At 42.9% G+C, this 16,060-nt stretch overlaps 1 protein-coding gene across 2 annotated transcripts; it reads left to right on the top strand.

Annotated features, from left to right (window-relative positions):
- The first annotated feature begins 269 nt into the window (after positions 1 to 269).
- thbs2a (thrombospondin 2a) lies at positions 270 to 15,072 on the top strand. Of its 2 annotated transcripts, XM_028423077.1 has the most exons (23): positions 270 to 539; positions 884 to 955; positions 1,120 to 1,673; positions 2,019 to 2,103; positions 4,173 to 4,372; positions 5,605 to 5,745; positions 5,836 to 5,929; positions 6,267 to 6,434; positions 7,378 to 7,554; positions 7,872 to 8,045; positions 8,322 to 8,449; positions 8,532 to 8,684; positions 9,647 to 9,865; positions 9,945 to 10,052; positions 10,245 to 10,404; positions 10,485 to 10,603; positions 10,695 to 10,929; positions 11,752 to 11,979; positions 12,060 to 12,331; positions 12,416 to 12,513; positions 12,832 to 12,971; positions 13,365 to 13,395; positions 13,756 to 15,072. In XM_028423077.1, the coding sequence occupies exons 2-23, from the start codon at positions 889 to 891 to the stop codon at positions 13,757 to 13,759; spliced, it is 3,555 nt and encodes a 1,184-aa protein (XP_028278878.1). In that variant the 5' UTR covers positions 270 to 539; positions 884 to 888; the 3' UTR covers positions 13,760 to 15,072. The 2 variants fall into 2 exon arrangements, with proteins under 2 accessions (XP_028278878.1, XP_028278879.1); XM_028423078.1 differs by lacking the exon at positions 13,365 to 13,395.
- The last annotated feature ends 988 nt before the right edge of the window (positions 15,073 to 16,060 follow it).

Genomic DNA, 16,060 nt, shown 5'->3' with positions numbered 1-16,060 from the left:
GTCCACTTCCCCTCCGTCTCTTCCCCAGTGAAAGTGAATTAGCTCCAGACACAGAGGGGAGGAAGGTGGGTTTGACAGGGAGGGGATGGTGGGCTTCACGGTGAGAGGCGGCCGGCGAGGTGAGTCGAGAGGGGAGGGGAGGGGGTCACCCATACTCGCCTCCTCGTGTGATGAGAAAAATTACGCCATCGGAAGATAATTATGTAACTCTGTCTCTTAACAACCGACCACAAACTGTTCATACCCGAAGGACTTGTGATTGACAGCCTCTCTGAGAGCCTCTATATAAGAAGAGGGAGGCGAGCTCCTCAGCCACTGTTGTGCTGCAGGTCCTTCAGACTGTGGATGTAGTGAACCAAAGTGGACTTTACGCTTCTTTTACGCACGGAGGCTACAGGAGATACCGCGTCTCATTCATTCAATCCTCCACTCAGAGGTCATCAAATAAGTCGCTGTTTCACCATTTTTTTTTACCTTTTGTTTTATCGTTCTTGTCGCTGGATATCGGACAGCAGTGGAAACAATACTGAATTCGTCAGGTAAGAAAGGGGCTACACGGACTCTACTGTAGTCTATTTACCCATAAATCGATCAGTGCGGAGGCAAAAGTTAAAAGTTCCACATTATCTGCATAAAAACAGAAGACAAACTGGCTAAATATAAAAGGCTGAAGAAATTCACAAAGCTTCCAGCAACATCAGAATCGGAAATGCTTTATTGATCCCAGGGGGCAAATGCTTAAATTAATTGCTTAATTAATATATGATATATGATCAGTTGACAGTTGACTGTTGCTGAAGCTCCTGTACAAACATTTGGAGCTATGGTGTTCTCACCAGACAAAGAAAACTAACACAGACCATTTCTTTGTTTGTTTTTGAAGGAGATATGATACTCAGGAGGAGTCTCTTCTTGTTGCTCTTATCATTTAATTTCCTTCAAGCATTACCTCAAGGTAAGTGACAATATTACTGCAGTGCTGACTTCTAAAAGTTTATTAGTCATTCAGTGCTGAATAGATGTGCATGCATCCCTTCCAGTGCTTATTTAAAGGGACATGAGCTTCAGGCTCATGAACTTTCTTTCTAACTGAGCGTTTGTATTGTGACTGATCTGTAGATGGTGAGCAGGAGGACGAGACAGTATTTGATTTGTTTGAAGTCAGCCACATCACACGCAAGACTCTTGGGGCCAAACAGTTCCGGGGCCAAAACTCAGATGCCCCTGCCTACCGTTTTATCCGCTTCGATCACCTGCCTCCAGTGAGCCCCCCCATACTAAAGCAAATACTAAGACAGATCCAAAACAATGAGGGCTTTGTGTTTCTGGCCAGCATACGCCAGGACCGTGGCTCACGGGGCACCCTGATCGGTTTGGAAAGTTCTGATGGCCGGCGGCAGTTTGAGATTGTGTCTAATGGACGTGCCAACACCCTGGACCTGGTGTACTGGGTGGAGGGCTCACAGAATGTGGTTTCATTTGAGGATGTGGACCTGTCGGACTCACAGTGGAAGAACATCACGCTTCATGTTCATGGGGAGAATGCAAACCTGTTCGTGGGCTGCAGTCTTATAGACAGCTTCATCCTGGATGACCCATTCTATGAGCACCTGCGGGCTGAGGGGAGCCGCATGTACGTTGCTAAGGGATCCATTCGGGAGAACCACTTCAGGGTAAGACAGAGGCAGCAAGGCTCTGAGGGTGCTCTTTCTGCAGCAATTGTCACCTCTTATAAAGTTCTAGAAACTAAATTGCGTGTTCACTAAGCTTATAATAAAGCTCAGTTTAAACAGCAGTTTCCAAAATAGACACTGACATATTGTGTATTTTTAAGTTTGGCTGAGTGTTGCCCTGGTCTTTTTGTGTGGAAAAGGTTCCAAATTTAGACTCTAGATGTCCCCTTGTGTGTAAAAGTGAGGTTGTTTGACAAGGCCAAGAGTGAACCTTTGTGAATATGAACATTTCAAAGTAGCCAAAATAACAGGAGAGGTTATGGTTCATCTTCTCTTTTTGAACAGGGCCTTCTGCAGAATGTGCAGTTTATCTTTGACATCCCACTTGAAGACATCCTTCTCAACAGAGACTGTGAGGTCATTAAGCAAGGTAGGTGTGCTTTTTCCCCTTTCCCATTAAGCATTGACCAAAAGGTTCCTGTTGTGCTAGAGGAGTGGAAACCATTACCATTTGTGTGATTTTCATAACCCAAACTATAATTAAAATAATTATATTTGCAAGCCTGATACCTTGCAGATGTGATTTGGCAACTAATTCACCAACACATGCTGTCTGCGTTTTGTTAAATATTAAGCACAGCAAACAGTTTGGCTTTGTTTCTTTGTATGATTTGCTTCTTTTTTATTTTTGAAGTGGGTCAAAAAAGCTTGCAGATTTAATATGTGGCAAGATCTCCCACCATTACTTCATGTTTACGGAAACAGCCGTGTGGATGCAACGGTCTGAGGTCGAGCCGTGTGCATGGCGAACAAAAGGAGATACAGATGCTTACATTTATTTCCATTGGCAGAGGAACTTGGGATCATACCCTGGGAAAGAAAATAGAAAAGAGAAAGTGAATGCTATACTGCAGAGCTGGGGAGCTTCCACTTTCAGCTGCACACACACACACACACACACAGTGAAGTCATACATTGGCTGATTGGGTTGCTTTTCTCAGCTGAGGCTTTCACTCGCCTGAGGAATAGGAGCTGGTGATCCTCAGTGGGGCTCACACGCAGGACGGCTGAAAAGATACAGATATCTGAGTAAATATGTGCATAATTATCATAAAGGGGATGATCATGAGATCTGGAAACTGTAATTTTTGGCTTTGCTGTGACAAAGCAAATCCATATGTGCTTTGTATGCGTTGTTGTTGCATTTTTGTCGCCACAAATGGTGTTGAATTCCAGCTGAATGAGTTTATTTGTTGAACAAATGTCACCAAGAAGTGTTCTGCATGTTGGCTGGTAGCAGCAAAGGTTCTTACACTGGTGGAAGATTTAAAGCCAGAAGTCACTCATAAACCCACACAACCCACTCTCATAAAAACTGTCACATTGGACATTAATGAGCAGTATAAAAATTGCTTTTGCTCTTTTTTTTATTTTTTTTTATTTTAAATCTCTCCTCTATCGGCTTTGACTAAACAGAAGATGTCGATCAGGCGAGGAAGAATGTGTAAATGCTTTCACAGACGAGCTCGTGTGCATTCACACGCGCACAGTGTGAAGCCCTCCCGAGATTTGAATGAATCCAGCAGACTGAAGAGGAAAGAAAACACAGCATTTGGCTACAGTGGGAGATCACTGAGCAATTTGGAGAACTTCTTGATTTAGTGTCCCTGGTCTGCTATTAATCTTCAGCAATTTACATAGCAAAGATCCAAACCAGTTGCAGATATGTGCCGTGCTTTGGCTGAATGACAGGCAGTCCTTGGAGCTTTAACAAGTGTCTTGTGTGTTTGTTTTTTGACATTCTTAAAGTTAAGGTTTCTTTTTGGTAAGGGTAGGTGGTCATTATTTTATAGGGTTGGATGCAAACTTCACTGAACTAAAGTTGTCCTGTCCTGTCCTCCTTTACTCATTGCTGGAGGTTCTTGATTGTACAAGGAAACCTCAACATTTAGCCTCCTTAAACGCAACACTGCGGTGGAAGTTTGTGTTAACCTACACAAAATGTGCTGAACGGTCTGAGTGTTGATACCTTCTGTGCTTCTGATGACCCGTAAGGACAAGACCATGGGCTTCCTGTGACTCTATCTGTGTGGTCACTTCCAGTCTGTTAAGTTCATATTGGAAGTGTCGACTTACTTAAAAGGGTCAGGCAGATTTATGACTAACGTTGTGTTTTTTTTATCACACATGAGGAACACCTAGATCTTAGTGTGCGCTGCCATGCCGTCCCGTCCTCCCACAGCCAACCCTGCTGTCATCCCTGTTCAAAAAGATTTACCATCACCAAGCCAAACAGATACATCACTCACATCAAACACTGCTGACTGGACATCTGGTTTTAGGAACATAATAAACATTGCAGTTACCACATTGTTGTGATCTTTTGGCCAGCTACACTTTCTTTCCTGTTTTGTCATATCTCTCAAATATGTTTTCTATCACTCAGGGTAAACAAATGCTCATTTGTTTACCCCGATATCTGTTTGTTTTATCTCCCAGATGATGCCAACATTGTGAGTGAGAGCACAGAGATTGTGGATGTTAGTCCATCCATCACTACAAACATAATCGGTCAGAAGACGGACGACCTGGGAGCAGATATGTGCGAACGTTCCTGTGAGGAACTCAGCACCATGTTCCAGGAGCTGAAAGGCCTTCGCGTTGTCGTCAGCAACCTTATTGATGGCCTGCAAAAAGTGGTAAGCAGCAGAAGTGACAAATGTGGAGACGCCCTCCGCACTGCGTAAATCAACATAATCCTGACTGGTGTTTGTTTTAGAGATGCTACCGCCTGTTTTTCTGAACTTTATAGGCCAATTCTAGTGATGAATGTTAAAAAAATCAACAAAATTTGTCTCTATGTGAGGGAAGACATTTAACCTCTTAGGGAGACACGTTAGGAAAATAAATGGTATGTGTGGCAGCCAGGCAGTAAGAGGTTTGAATTAGGTTACTAGGTAACCTACATTGGTTTGAAAAGCAAACATTAAGTAGTCGCGGGACTGCTTATAAAGTCGCCTGTGATGGCTGAACCCGTTTGACTCCTGCTATCTGTGGCAGCATGAGTCAGACAGATTTTATGACATGTTACATGTGGATATAGGAAGTGTTCCCCTGGCAGTGATGGGGTCCAGTCTAATGTCTGGCTTTGTTTAAATAGCCCATGTGTTTCCTCTGGGAGCCTCCCAGCAATAAGAGAGTCTGGGCATGAACCTTGGGAAAAAAAAAAAAAAAAAAACGGCTGGTATGAGAAGGGTCCCTGAGGCTCTTCCAGACCGAGTGGTGTCTTAGATTCTAGGGCTGCATACTGCTGTCTCTCTATTCTAACAGAAGGACACACACACACACATATGCACACAAATCTTTGGCAAAGGTTTATCGACTGACAGATCCCAAGTCCAGCCAGAGATCCCCTTGTCTCCAATTGGGTTGGAGGTTGTAATGTGCGTAACTAAGCAGCTCTTTTTCAATGGACTGTTTTTCCTAGAAGCAACAGAGACATGAAGACATTTATTGTTGTGCAATTTGCAGCACTAAGAAGCAGCATCCTGTTTATATTTTATGTTTGTGGTCTTTTTATTTCTTTTATTCAAGTTTGCTCTGAGGTTTTTCATCCACCTCAGGTCATCACTGAATTGAAGAGGGTTGTGTGTAGGTAGGAAAGGTAACACAATGCTTCATTTAGCTGTGACTTTTACTGGTGTTAGTAGGAGAGGTTGACCATTTTGAACAAAAGTATTTGCAGAGCAGCATCACCCTTCCTCTTTCCACCTGGTAAAAAGTCACCTCACATATCCTCTCCTAAAAGAATCAGCATGTCAGCAGGTGTACATTTCTCCCAGTGGCAATCTGCCTTTATAATAAGCGTGTCCTAATCATTTCTGACTGATTTCCTGTGTGACTGCAAATATGTCTGTTGCTGTATGTTCAGACAGAGGAGAACACGGTCATGAAGGAGGCCCTTGGGAGGATGAAGGACTCTAAAGAGAAAAACATGTGCTGGCAGGATGGCCGCCTCTTCGATGATAAGGAAGACTGGGTTGTAGACAGCTGCACCAAGTGTACCTGCCAGGTAATACCAAGCCACGTACAATTCTGTATAGATGATTACTGTGGATGGCAGCGACTCTGATATATATCTTTTAATATTCATAAATGGCAGGAATCCAAGATCGTGTGTCACCAGATTACATGCCCCCCTGTGGCCTGTGCTACGCCGTCATTCGTTGATGGCGAGTGTTGCCCTGTGTGTATACGTAAGTAGTCTGAACCCCTTCAGAACCCCTTCAGAACCCCCTTATTATAAACATGCACACAGTTTTATCCATGTGAGCTATTTTAAATTAGTGGTGCAATATGCCATGAAAACAATAAAAACAATATTTCATGCTTATTAAATTTTAACACTACAGGTGAGTGTTGCAGCCAGTTATATCTTTAGGAGTAGACCACGTATTTATTGAAAGACACTCACAATGTGTGCTGTGGGTTCTTCAGATGATGTCATGTGATAAACAGGCTAACACAAAGAATACAATCTGTAGTTATTTTTACAGTTCTCGTGAATCACTATGTTGCATTCATTTCTTCTAGCTATATACAGTGATGGCTGGTCCCCATGGTCAGAGTGGACTGAATGCACAGTCACCTGTGGGACAGGAACTCAGCAGAGGGGCCGGTCATGTGATGCAACCAGCAACCCCTGTGTCGGAGCTTCTATACAAACCCGCAAGTGCAGCCTGAGCAAATGCGACAGTCGTGGTGAGGATATTTCATTTATAAATATGACTGATAGATGCCAGTATGGGCCTATATCATTATCAACATTTATGTTGGCTCATATGTGGGGATGTAAAAAAAGGTAGGTCCAGCGTGTGTCTACTCAAGCAGCGATTTCAGCCAGGTATAGATCATCAAAATACATATTGAATATTCTGTAATCTATCAATATCAGATTTTTTCCCCTTCTAAAAATTGGTGCCTGGTTCAGACTCCAACTTCCAGTATCAGTCGTGCTCTGGTATGCAGTAGTAGTTGTCTCAGTTTGGTGATATTCTAATGATCAAAGTATGCATATGTCATTGCCACTCACAGTAATCTAAAACAAACGACAGTGTGACATGCGGGAGTGGGAAACATGATGGAACTGTGGAAAAACTCAGCACTGAGTTAAATATGAGATGAGACTGACTTCACGCCTCTATAAATCTGGATCCATCAGAGCATGGCTGCATCTGTGGAGTGGAGTGGAGAACTGGATCGCATGGTCGGCTTGCAGGGTGTGCCTAGTTAAATCCAAATAAATCTCAGACTGAGGGTGTTCCACCGTGCAATGACTCACTGCTTCAAAAATATAAAATATTAATGAATTTGATAAGTGGATGAGCAACATATGAGGGGTGGTGATTTGTTCTGGACGCTGAAACTGAAGAGTTGGGCAAGCAGCTAACATTACACGGAATCTGTATGAGTGACGGAGTCAGTTTAACCACCAGATGATAGTTTACCCACAGTGACATAAACACTGGTTTGAGGATCTCAGAAGACATTTGCTGTCGTCTCCATCACATAATGTTTAACTTGTAGAAAAACGTTTTTTTTTTTTTTTAACTTTGGTAAATTATACATGTCTGTAACTATTTGACCGAATGGAAATCTAGAAAATAACACATGATGTGTGTTTTGGTTGATGTCTGATGCCCAGTTCGCCAGGACGGAGGATGGAGTTTGTGGTCGCCGTGGTCATCCTGCTCAGTGACCTGTGGAGAAGGACAGATCACCAGGATACGACACTGCAACGCTCCTGTGCCACAGCTTGGGGGCAACGACTGTGAGGGAAGCGGCAGAGAGACTCAGGGCTGCACTGCTGAGCCCTGCCCCAGTGAGTGAAAAGGAGCATCTCTGTTACAGCATCTGTGTCCAACAGCCAGACAGACTTCCATGTGCCTCATGGCTCCCCAGAGGCAACATTCCCCATGTGTTTTGGACTGGCCTCCTGTCAGTCTTTCAGGAAATGTTGACCCAAATCATCTCAGTATGTTTTCACTTGTAGTATTAAGTTCCAAGCTTCTGACTCTGAGGCTGCTCTGCTCTTTAGATTTCAGACTTTTACATGCTTATTTAGAAAAAAAACTGTCGAGTGAAATGCACGATGTCAAAACATAATCACTTAACATTTTTCTGTGTTTTTTTTTTCAGTTGACGGTGGTTGGGGACCATGGTCTCCGTGGGCAACCTGTTCAGCAACATGCGGAGGGGGAATCAAAAGTCGATCACGTGAGTGCAACAGCCCAGTACCTCAGTATGGTGGCAAGAAGTGCATCGGGGAAGCCCATGACAATGACAGCTGTAACAAAAACAACTGTCCTATTGGTGAGTATGAGCTGCTCATCGTTATGATTGTGAGTTAATCAGCACTGCAGTTATAATGTATAAAGATATTCCTGGTGATTTTATGAGATAAAAGTTTATAACTATGGGGCGGTCTCATCCAAGAAGAAATGTAGTTTCTGGCTGAAACTGCCCTTTATTGTGAAGATAAAAATCATTACTAAGAAAGGTTGAGTCATTTGTGGACACACAGATATGTCAGTGTTTACATCGGTTTCCCCTGTTTGTATCCACTGTTGTTGTCTAAATCTCTTACAGATGGCTGTCTGTCTAACCCATGCTTCGGGGGAGTGGATTGCAGCAGTTCTCCAGATGGATCCTGGGAGTGTGGCCCATGCCCTGCTGGTTTCCGTGGAAATGGTACCCACTGTGAAGACATAAATGAGGTAAATGTTATTCCCACTACCTATAGTTTTCATTTGTGTAATTATTGGTGTAATTATTTGTTGCTTTTTTTTCTCCTTTTAGTGTGACATGGTGTCTGATGTTTGCTACAAAGTGAGCGGAACACAGCGCTGCGTGAACACTGATCCAGGTTTCCACTGCCTGCCCTGTCCAAAGCGCTACAAGGGCAACCAGCCTTTTGGTATGGGAGTAGAGGCCGCCAAGAAGAACAAACAAGTGAGTCTACACTGTAACAGACTGTTGGTAGGCTGTGATTTACATTTTAAGAAAGTGAGAATAAAAGGTTAGAGTGTTGAAAATATGTGCATTTTTGCTTGTCAGATTCAAATTTATGAATGAATGATTGACGCAGCTGCTCAGGTGAGTTATGGCCTCATTCTTGCTGTGAGCGTGTGTGCAGAAAATTGGAGGGGAGGCCAGTACATACATGTAGCTGACCTTGACCCAGTATCAGCATGCAGAAGGAGAGGGAGGAGGAGGTGCAGGGAAATAGTTAACAACTCACGTTACACATGTCTTTCAGAGGCAGACTGAAACAGTCCCTTAAAATATATTTTGATGTGAAGTCATTTTAGCTCTATTACAGGTAATATGACATGGTAAAGTGGCTTCTTTATTGGAACATACAACTATCTTCATCTCTCTCGTGCTAGCAGACCCTGGAAAAGCTTGCTGTGCCACTTGTGTAACACCCCTCATGGACCGGTTTGTCACTCTTTGGCCTCTGCAGCTGCCTGTCTTTAATTTGATGCCCCAATTTCCCTAATTGATCTGGGAGAAGGGGAATTGTCTCATTGCTGGCATTAAGAGGCTCCATTTCACAGTTTTGATCAAAGGCCTGCTCTTGCTGTCACTATGAGCTCATGGAGTGGCATCCAAACCGTGGTTGGGTTCATCCTCTGGTAATGAGTGGCAGCTGTGAATACCATGTGCAGCAGTAAAGGAGCAACAGTGGGTCACTGTGGGATGCATGGTGCACTAAGTGGGATCTCATAAAATCAACTGTGCCCAGAAGTGGCCCACACTTTGTATAGAACCTCATTGGAGGGGCCTCCAAAACCAAAAGTCACAAAGACTACAGAATATGTGTAATAGGCTGACCACAAGTGTGTGGAGGGACATGTTGTTGTCATCTTCAGGCAGGCAGTTCATGTTAAATGCCCTGTTGTTTGTTTTAGGTGTGTGAGCCAGAGAATCCATGCAAAGACAAGACCCACAACTGTCACAAATATGCTGAATGCATCTACATCAATCACTTCAGTGACCCCATGTACAAGTGTGAGTGCCGCACCGGTTATGCTGGAGACGGCTTTATTTGTGGTGAGGACTCCGACTTGGACGGCTGGCCCAATCAGAATCTCGTGTGTGGCGCTAACGCCACCTATCACTGCAAGAAGGTATCTTGTTGTCACATTTGATAAAGCCTGCCTTTGCAGTGAAACTCTAAAGCTCATCAACTTACTGCTCCTGTTTCAGGATAACTGCCCGAGCCTTCCCAACTCTGGACAAGAAGACTTCGACAAAGACGGTCAGGGAGATGCTTGTGACAAAGACGATGATAATGATGGAATACTGGATGAAAGGGTACGAGATCTTTTTACTTTTTTGGAAAAAAAACGTGTAGTTTTTACTACATGTGTAGTTTGCCAGTTAATTGGTTGTTCTGCTGTACCTGCCTCTAACTTGAAGATAGCTATAGTCAATGCATGACACTGTCTGATAAATAGAGGTGTCCTTTTGTGGCAGCTCTTCTCAAACATCTGCTTTCCACCACAGGACAACTGTCCTCTCCTCTACAATCCTCGCCAGTTTGACTTTGACAAAGATGAAGTTGGTGACCGCTGTGACAACTGTCCCTATGAACACAACCCTGCTCAAATAGACACCGACCACAACGGAGAAGGAGATGCCTGTGCAGTGGACATCGATGGAGATGGTAAAATAGCTGGATTAAATCAGATCCTTTAAAAAAAACAGCAAATTATTATATCTAAACCTTATATGGAACTTTTTTAGAAATTCTGAATGAGAATGACAACTGCCCCTACGTGTACAACACTGACCAGAAGGACACTGACATGGATGGAGTTGGTGACCAATGTGACAACTGTCCATTACTGCACAACCCTGACCAGGTAAGAGTTCAGCACTGCAACTAATGACACATCCCAGCACAGTCAGTACTCGAAGTGATAATTCTGTGATTTTTTTATATGTATCCAAAAGACCGACTTAGATAACGATCTGGTTGGAGATCAGTGCGACAACAACCAGGACATTGATGAAGACGGTCATCAGAACAATCTGGACAACTGTCCCTATGTGGCCAACGCCAATCAGGCTGATCATGACAAGGATGGCAAAGGAGATGCATGTGATTACGATGATGATAATGATGGCATACCAGATGACAAGGACAACTGCAGACTGACACCCAACGAAGACCAGCTGGACTCAGACGGTGAGGATGAGTTAAAAGTTGCAGCAGCACTAGTGTGAGAGACTTATTGAGATCGCAGCTGAACGTCAGTGTGGGAACCAATCATCGCTTTGCTTCTCTATGCCTTCTCCCAGATGCTTTCAGAGTTAGCAATTAGTCTCACTACAGCAGGTGTGAAATATGGTGGCTGTGGAAAGAGTCAATGGCTGGGTCAGCACGGGTGATGTCATTCGGCATGACTTCAGTGAGTCGCCCAGGAGGGCACACGCCAAGCTGTGAAGGTTTTATTTCCTTTAGGGTTTTGCTCGTGATTAATCCACAGTGCCCAATTTAAGCAGGGTTACCTGGAGTTTGTACAGCTGTCTGTAAATGGAAACAGGCCGCGGAGGAGGAAGGTGCTGGACGCTGACACTTTCACACGCCTCACAGCTTGTCAGATAGTGTTTATTTGATAGAATCGTTTGAGCCCCTTGTGCAATAACAAAGATGATGACAGAAGGCAGCTTAGCTACTTCCATGCAGTGGCCCTCATTAGCCACTGGCATCATTTCCACCATGAGTTTCTGGCCTGTAGTCCAGCTCTAATAGACTTCAGGCTTCAGCTAGTTGTATCAGTGGAAGTTGTTACAGCATGAAAAGATGGCTGCTTTGCTTTAAAGGGATTGGCAGTTCTGTTAAAGTCAGTTTCCAGTGAAGGACTGCTATATTTTCCATTCATTTTTAATATTAACGTCTCACCAGACACTGCTGCAGGGATACTGTGAGACTTTTCATTAACTGCTGCAGATATTTTTCAATCTGATTTAAATAATTTAAAAACTAACTCTATTCTTTTAAACACAGGTGATGGAAGAGGCGACGCCTGTAAAGATGACTTTGACAATGACAACATCCCAGATATTCTTGATGTGTGTCCGGAGAACAATGCCATCAGTGTGACAGACTTTAGGAAGTTCCAGATGGTTCACTTAGATCCTAAGGGAACCACTCAAATTGATCCCAACTGGGTGGTCAGGCATCAGGGCAAAGAGCTGGTCCAGACTGCCAACTCTGACCCCGGCATCGCAGTGGGTGAGCAGCACTCATATGTTCACTCCTAAAACACTATTTCAGGTTCATTTTGTGTTAAATTCCTTTCTTTATCATCACAGGTTTTGATGAGTTCAATGCTGTGGACTTCAGTGGAACAATGTACGTCAACACAGACAGAGACGACGACTATGCAGGCTTCGTTTTCGGCTACCAGTCGAGTGGTCGCTTTTATGTAGTGATGTGGAAGCAGATCACACAGACTTACTGGGAGGACAAACCCTCCAAGGCCTTTGGCATCTCTGGAGTTTCTCTCAAAGTTGTCAACTCAACCACTGGCACAGGAGAAAACCTCAGGAATGCTCTGTGGCACACAGGCAACACTCCAGGACAAGTGGGCGGCACTCTAAATGCCATGTGGCCTGTTTTAAAAGATGTGGCAGAACTAATACTGGGTGTTGTTAACTCTTTTATGTAGGTACGTACTCTGTGGCACGACCCCAAAAACATTGGTTGGAAGGATTACACAGCTTACAGGTGGCATCTCATCCACAGACCAAAGACTGGTTTTATAAGGTAAGACATACACAACAGGAGAACTCATTTTTATGCTCAACAACAGGCCACCTAAGGCCCTTTTTCCACTGCCGGAACACTAAGACTGTTTCTGTTTGCTCGGACTAAAGGAACTGCCCTTATATGAAACCATCCTTTTAAGAGTTGAAGTGTGTTTGACTGTACTGGCATGCTTCGACTTGGCAGCAGTCAAAGCTTGTGCCACCTTGGCCTGGCCCAGATTTCCGCTGTGGAAAAAGGTCTATGGATCACAGGCCTTCACATTTTGTCACGAAACATAGAACACTGTGCAGTGACAGGATGTATTGTGTTTTGCAGGGTTGTGGTCTATGAAGGGAAACAGATCATGGCTGACTCAGGACCAGTTTATGACAAGACGTTTGCCGGAGGAAGGTTAGGCTTGTTTGTCTTCTCACAAGAGCTGGTGTTCTTCTCCGACCTCAAGTATGAGTGCAGAGGTGAGTACAAACACTTTAAGTAAATGATGATTGATTGATAATCTCATTGATAGTTTATAGTGTGTACCAGTGCACTTTTGCACTGGCCACCACTCAATAGCACAAATTATTCATGAATGAATTTCATGGCTGGTCGAAGAGTGGACCAAAACCATGAATCCAGTCAATTTAGGTCAGTGGTAAATTTAGAGCTGAGGTTAAGAAAGTATTCAGTAGGATTAGGGTAAATGGAAACCTCTGCTTTGTAAATTCCTGAACGTGAGATTGTGACTTTATGTATGTACAGCATGTGTATAATGTGGTGGACACATGTGTGGTCCCCATATGTTAATAGAAAGATCAGAGACTGAATAATGTGATCTTTAAACCTTCAACATCTTTTTCAAACCTCAGATAAGCCGGAGTTGCCAACAGTGCTCACAAGGTAACAATGAGAGGCGGTGTGTGCAGTGTGTTGGCTGAAGTAACACAAAAGTTGTTGTCATGCTATGCTTGTCAGCTTGCCCATGTACAATGCCCCGGATGCATTGTGAAAGGCCTTGTGTGTGTCGTTCCAAGGACTTCAGATCTTCTGCTCAGTGCTAAGCAGTGGAAAATAAGCCTGCAGCCTTTTTATTTGTCACAATCACTTCCACGTTACTGAAGACACGCTTTTTGACGCAACACGATATGCACATGTTGTTGCTGCACCCTGGCACCCTTTGACTGTGAATCACAATGAGCATTCTAGGCTTTCATTATAAATCTGGTGGTAATGGAAGCTATTTTCTCAATCTTTCCGCAGATAACTGAATCAAGTCGGGAAAGGAAAACATCCCTGCAAGTAAACATCACGTCATTGCGCGGTCCATTTTAATGTACGTAAAACAGACTTTGCATACTTCCATGTTTTTTTCTCAATCCATCCGCTGGAGGAGAATCTATGGCAGTGATTTGTATATTTTCCCAAGCTGAGAAAGAAAAACTGATGCTTCTGCAGAATTTATAATCATAGCTCATATACCTATTCAACATGTTTAAATTCATTGTTCAACCACTTACATGCTGTATGTGATTTCTGACCTTATATGTGACTCGGTTGTTCCCTGTTTTTTTTAATTTTCTGTTTTGCCGAACAACTCTGACAAACATAAACTGTAACCAAAAGCATAATCATTCAGCTGTCTCACGCCCATTACTATTTTCTCCTCACTCTCGTCATCCTGAATGTTTTATTTTGTACGAAGAACTCCAGTGAATGATCAGTAGTGCCAAAGATGTTTATACTAAGTCTGTACTATAATTCCTTTTGTAAATTATTTATGCTCTGCTTATTTTGTTTGCATTTTTTTGCTAGTTTGTAAATACTTATTTATTTGTTTACACTGACAAAACGTATATATAACACACAACAATCAAGATAGCACATTGTAGTGTTGCAAGACTTTCAGTGTTGTTGTGCACTTCTATCACTTGTTAGTTTTTCCAATCTCTCTGTTAAAATGTAGTGTAAACACCAGCTGCTTTTAAATAATCACCTACATGAGCACAGCAGATGTTTATGAGGGTGACTGTAGCTGCCAGGGGGAAGTTAAATCTGGTAGTTTAGTTTGCATACAGAGCCTCATTGTCGTTGAAAAATCATCATTTTTGCCTGTAAATTGCGCTCCTGGCACCACAGCAAGCACCTTTCCCTTCTTGATATTACACTCTTTAATTTGAAGTATTGACACAAATCAAATTGCAGTTTAGCAAATCTCAGTCTCAGCCACCAGTTGTTCTTAGTGCCCCGAGCAAAGACAGTGAAAACATTTAATATAAATTACTTCTTTCATTTAAGTCATTAGTATCACGTGTGGATGTTGGCTTGTATGAAAAGGAATCCAGACGAAGGTCTCTGTGACTGTGTGACTGTGTAGTATGGTTCGAGGATGTTTCGTTGTCGTTAGTCTGTACAGCATTCTCCTGTTGTTTGGTTTCCATCTTTTTGATTTTGTTGAGAGTTTGCAATGCACAAAATGTAAATGATATTTTTTTTGTATACTTGTGTTGTTAGATATACATTTTCTACAAACATTAGTGTAAGATTGTTGTGTTTCATAAATAAAACACTTGTACACCACTTTGTTGATTATGTACATGACAAACGTCCCAAATTAATACAACACTTTTATTATTACCTGGTGGTGTTTCGTCTGTGGATCATTAAAACAAACTTTTTTTTTTTTCTTTTGGTCAAAGATATAATTCTGTTCATAAACAGCTGGGGTTTGTTAGTAATATGTACATGGACTAGGGACAATGTTGACTTAATATCAGAAGATATGGCTCTGTGGCATGGATAAGCAGAAGTGCTCTAATGGAAAGATACGTCAAAAAATGGCAGAGAAATTTGTTACAGATAGGATGATGCTTAGAATTGACACAAAATGATTGCATGGGAGACAAACTCTGACCTGAAGCTGCTCTCTTATGCTAGTTAAAGTGTGTTTAAGTTGTTTGTGTGTTAACTTGTCACTCAGTGAGGCTGATCTGTGTGCTTGTGTTGAGTTTAGAGACCCGTGTGGCACTGAAAGATGAAAAGATTCTTTGGTTTGGTTTTGCACAAATCTCCATCAGTCCCACAGTAGGGAAAAAAGGGAGTGAAGGGGTTAAGGAAATGATGGTGAGGCCAGGAAAAAAATGCGTTATTAGGAAAAATGGGGAAGTCAAATCCCTGCTCTCGTAGCTCTGTGTCAGAGAGATATTTGGGTTGAGGTTCTTGGAATAGTCCACGTGGCACACACCAAAGACTCGCTATATGGGTCTGGCACTGGTGGCTGCTTTCAAGCCCAGAGCACGTTCCAGGGTGGTTCATCAAGTTTTGCCAGAGGATGTCAACGTGTGACACAGTAAACCAGCATTTTCTGCTGAGGCAAGTATTAAACAACCAGCGAGCATTTTTAAAAAAAGGGAGGAATAAACGCAAACAAAATGGCTGCAATGGAGTGAAAGTGGATCAAGGAAAGTTCACTTTCACCGTTGTTTTTGAGTGAGATGAGCTGGTTGTTGCTACAGAGGATGGTGTTATTTATCCTGGTTTGCACATCACCAGATTGTGAGTTTTAACA

This window comes from Parambassis ranga, chromosome 15 (genome assembly GCF_900634625.1).
Source record: "Parambassis ranga chromosome 15, fParRan2.1, whole genome shotgun sequence".
In the NCBI taxonomy this organism is placed as follows: domain Eukaryota; kingdom Metazoa; phylum Chordata; class Actinopteri; family Ambassidae; genus Parambassis; species Parambassis ranga.
Note: the sequence above shows the minus strand (reverse complement) of the source record. Positions and strands in the feature narration are given on the sequence as shown.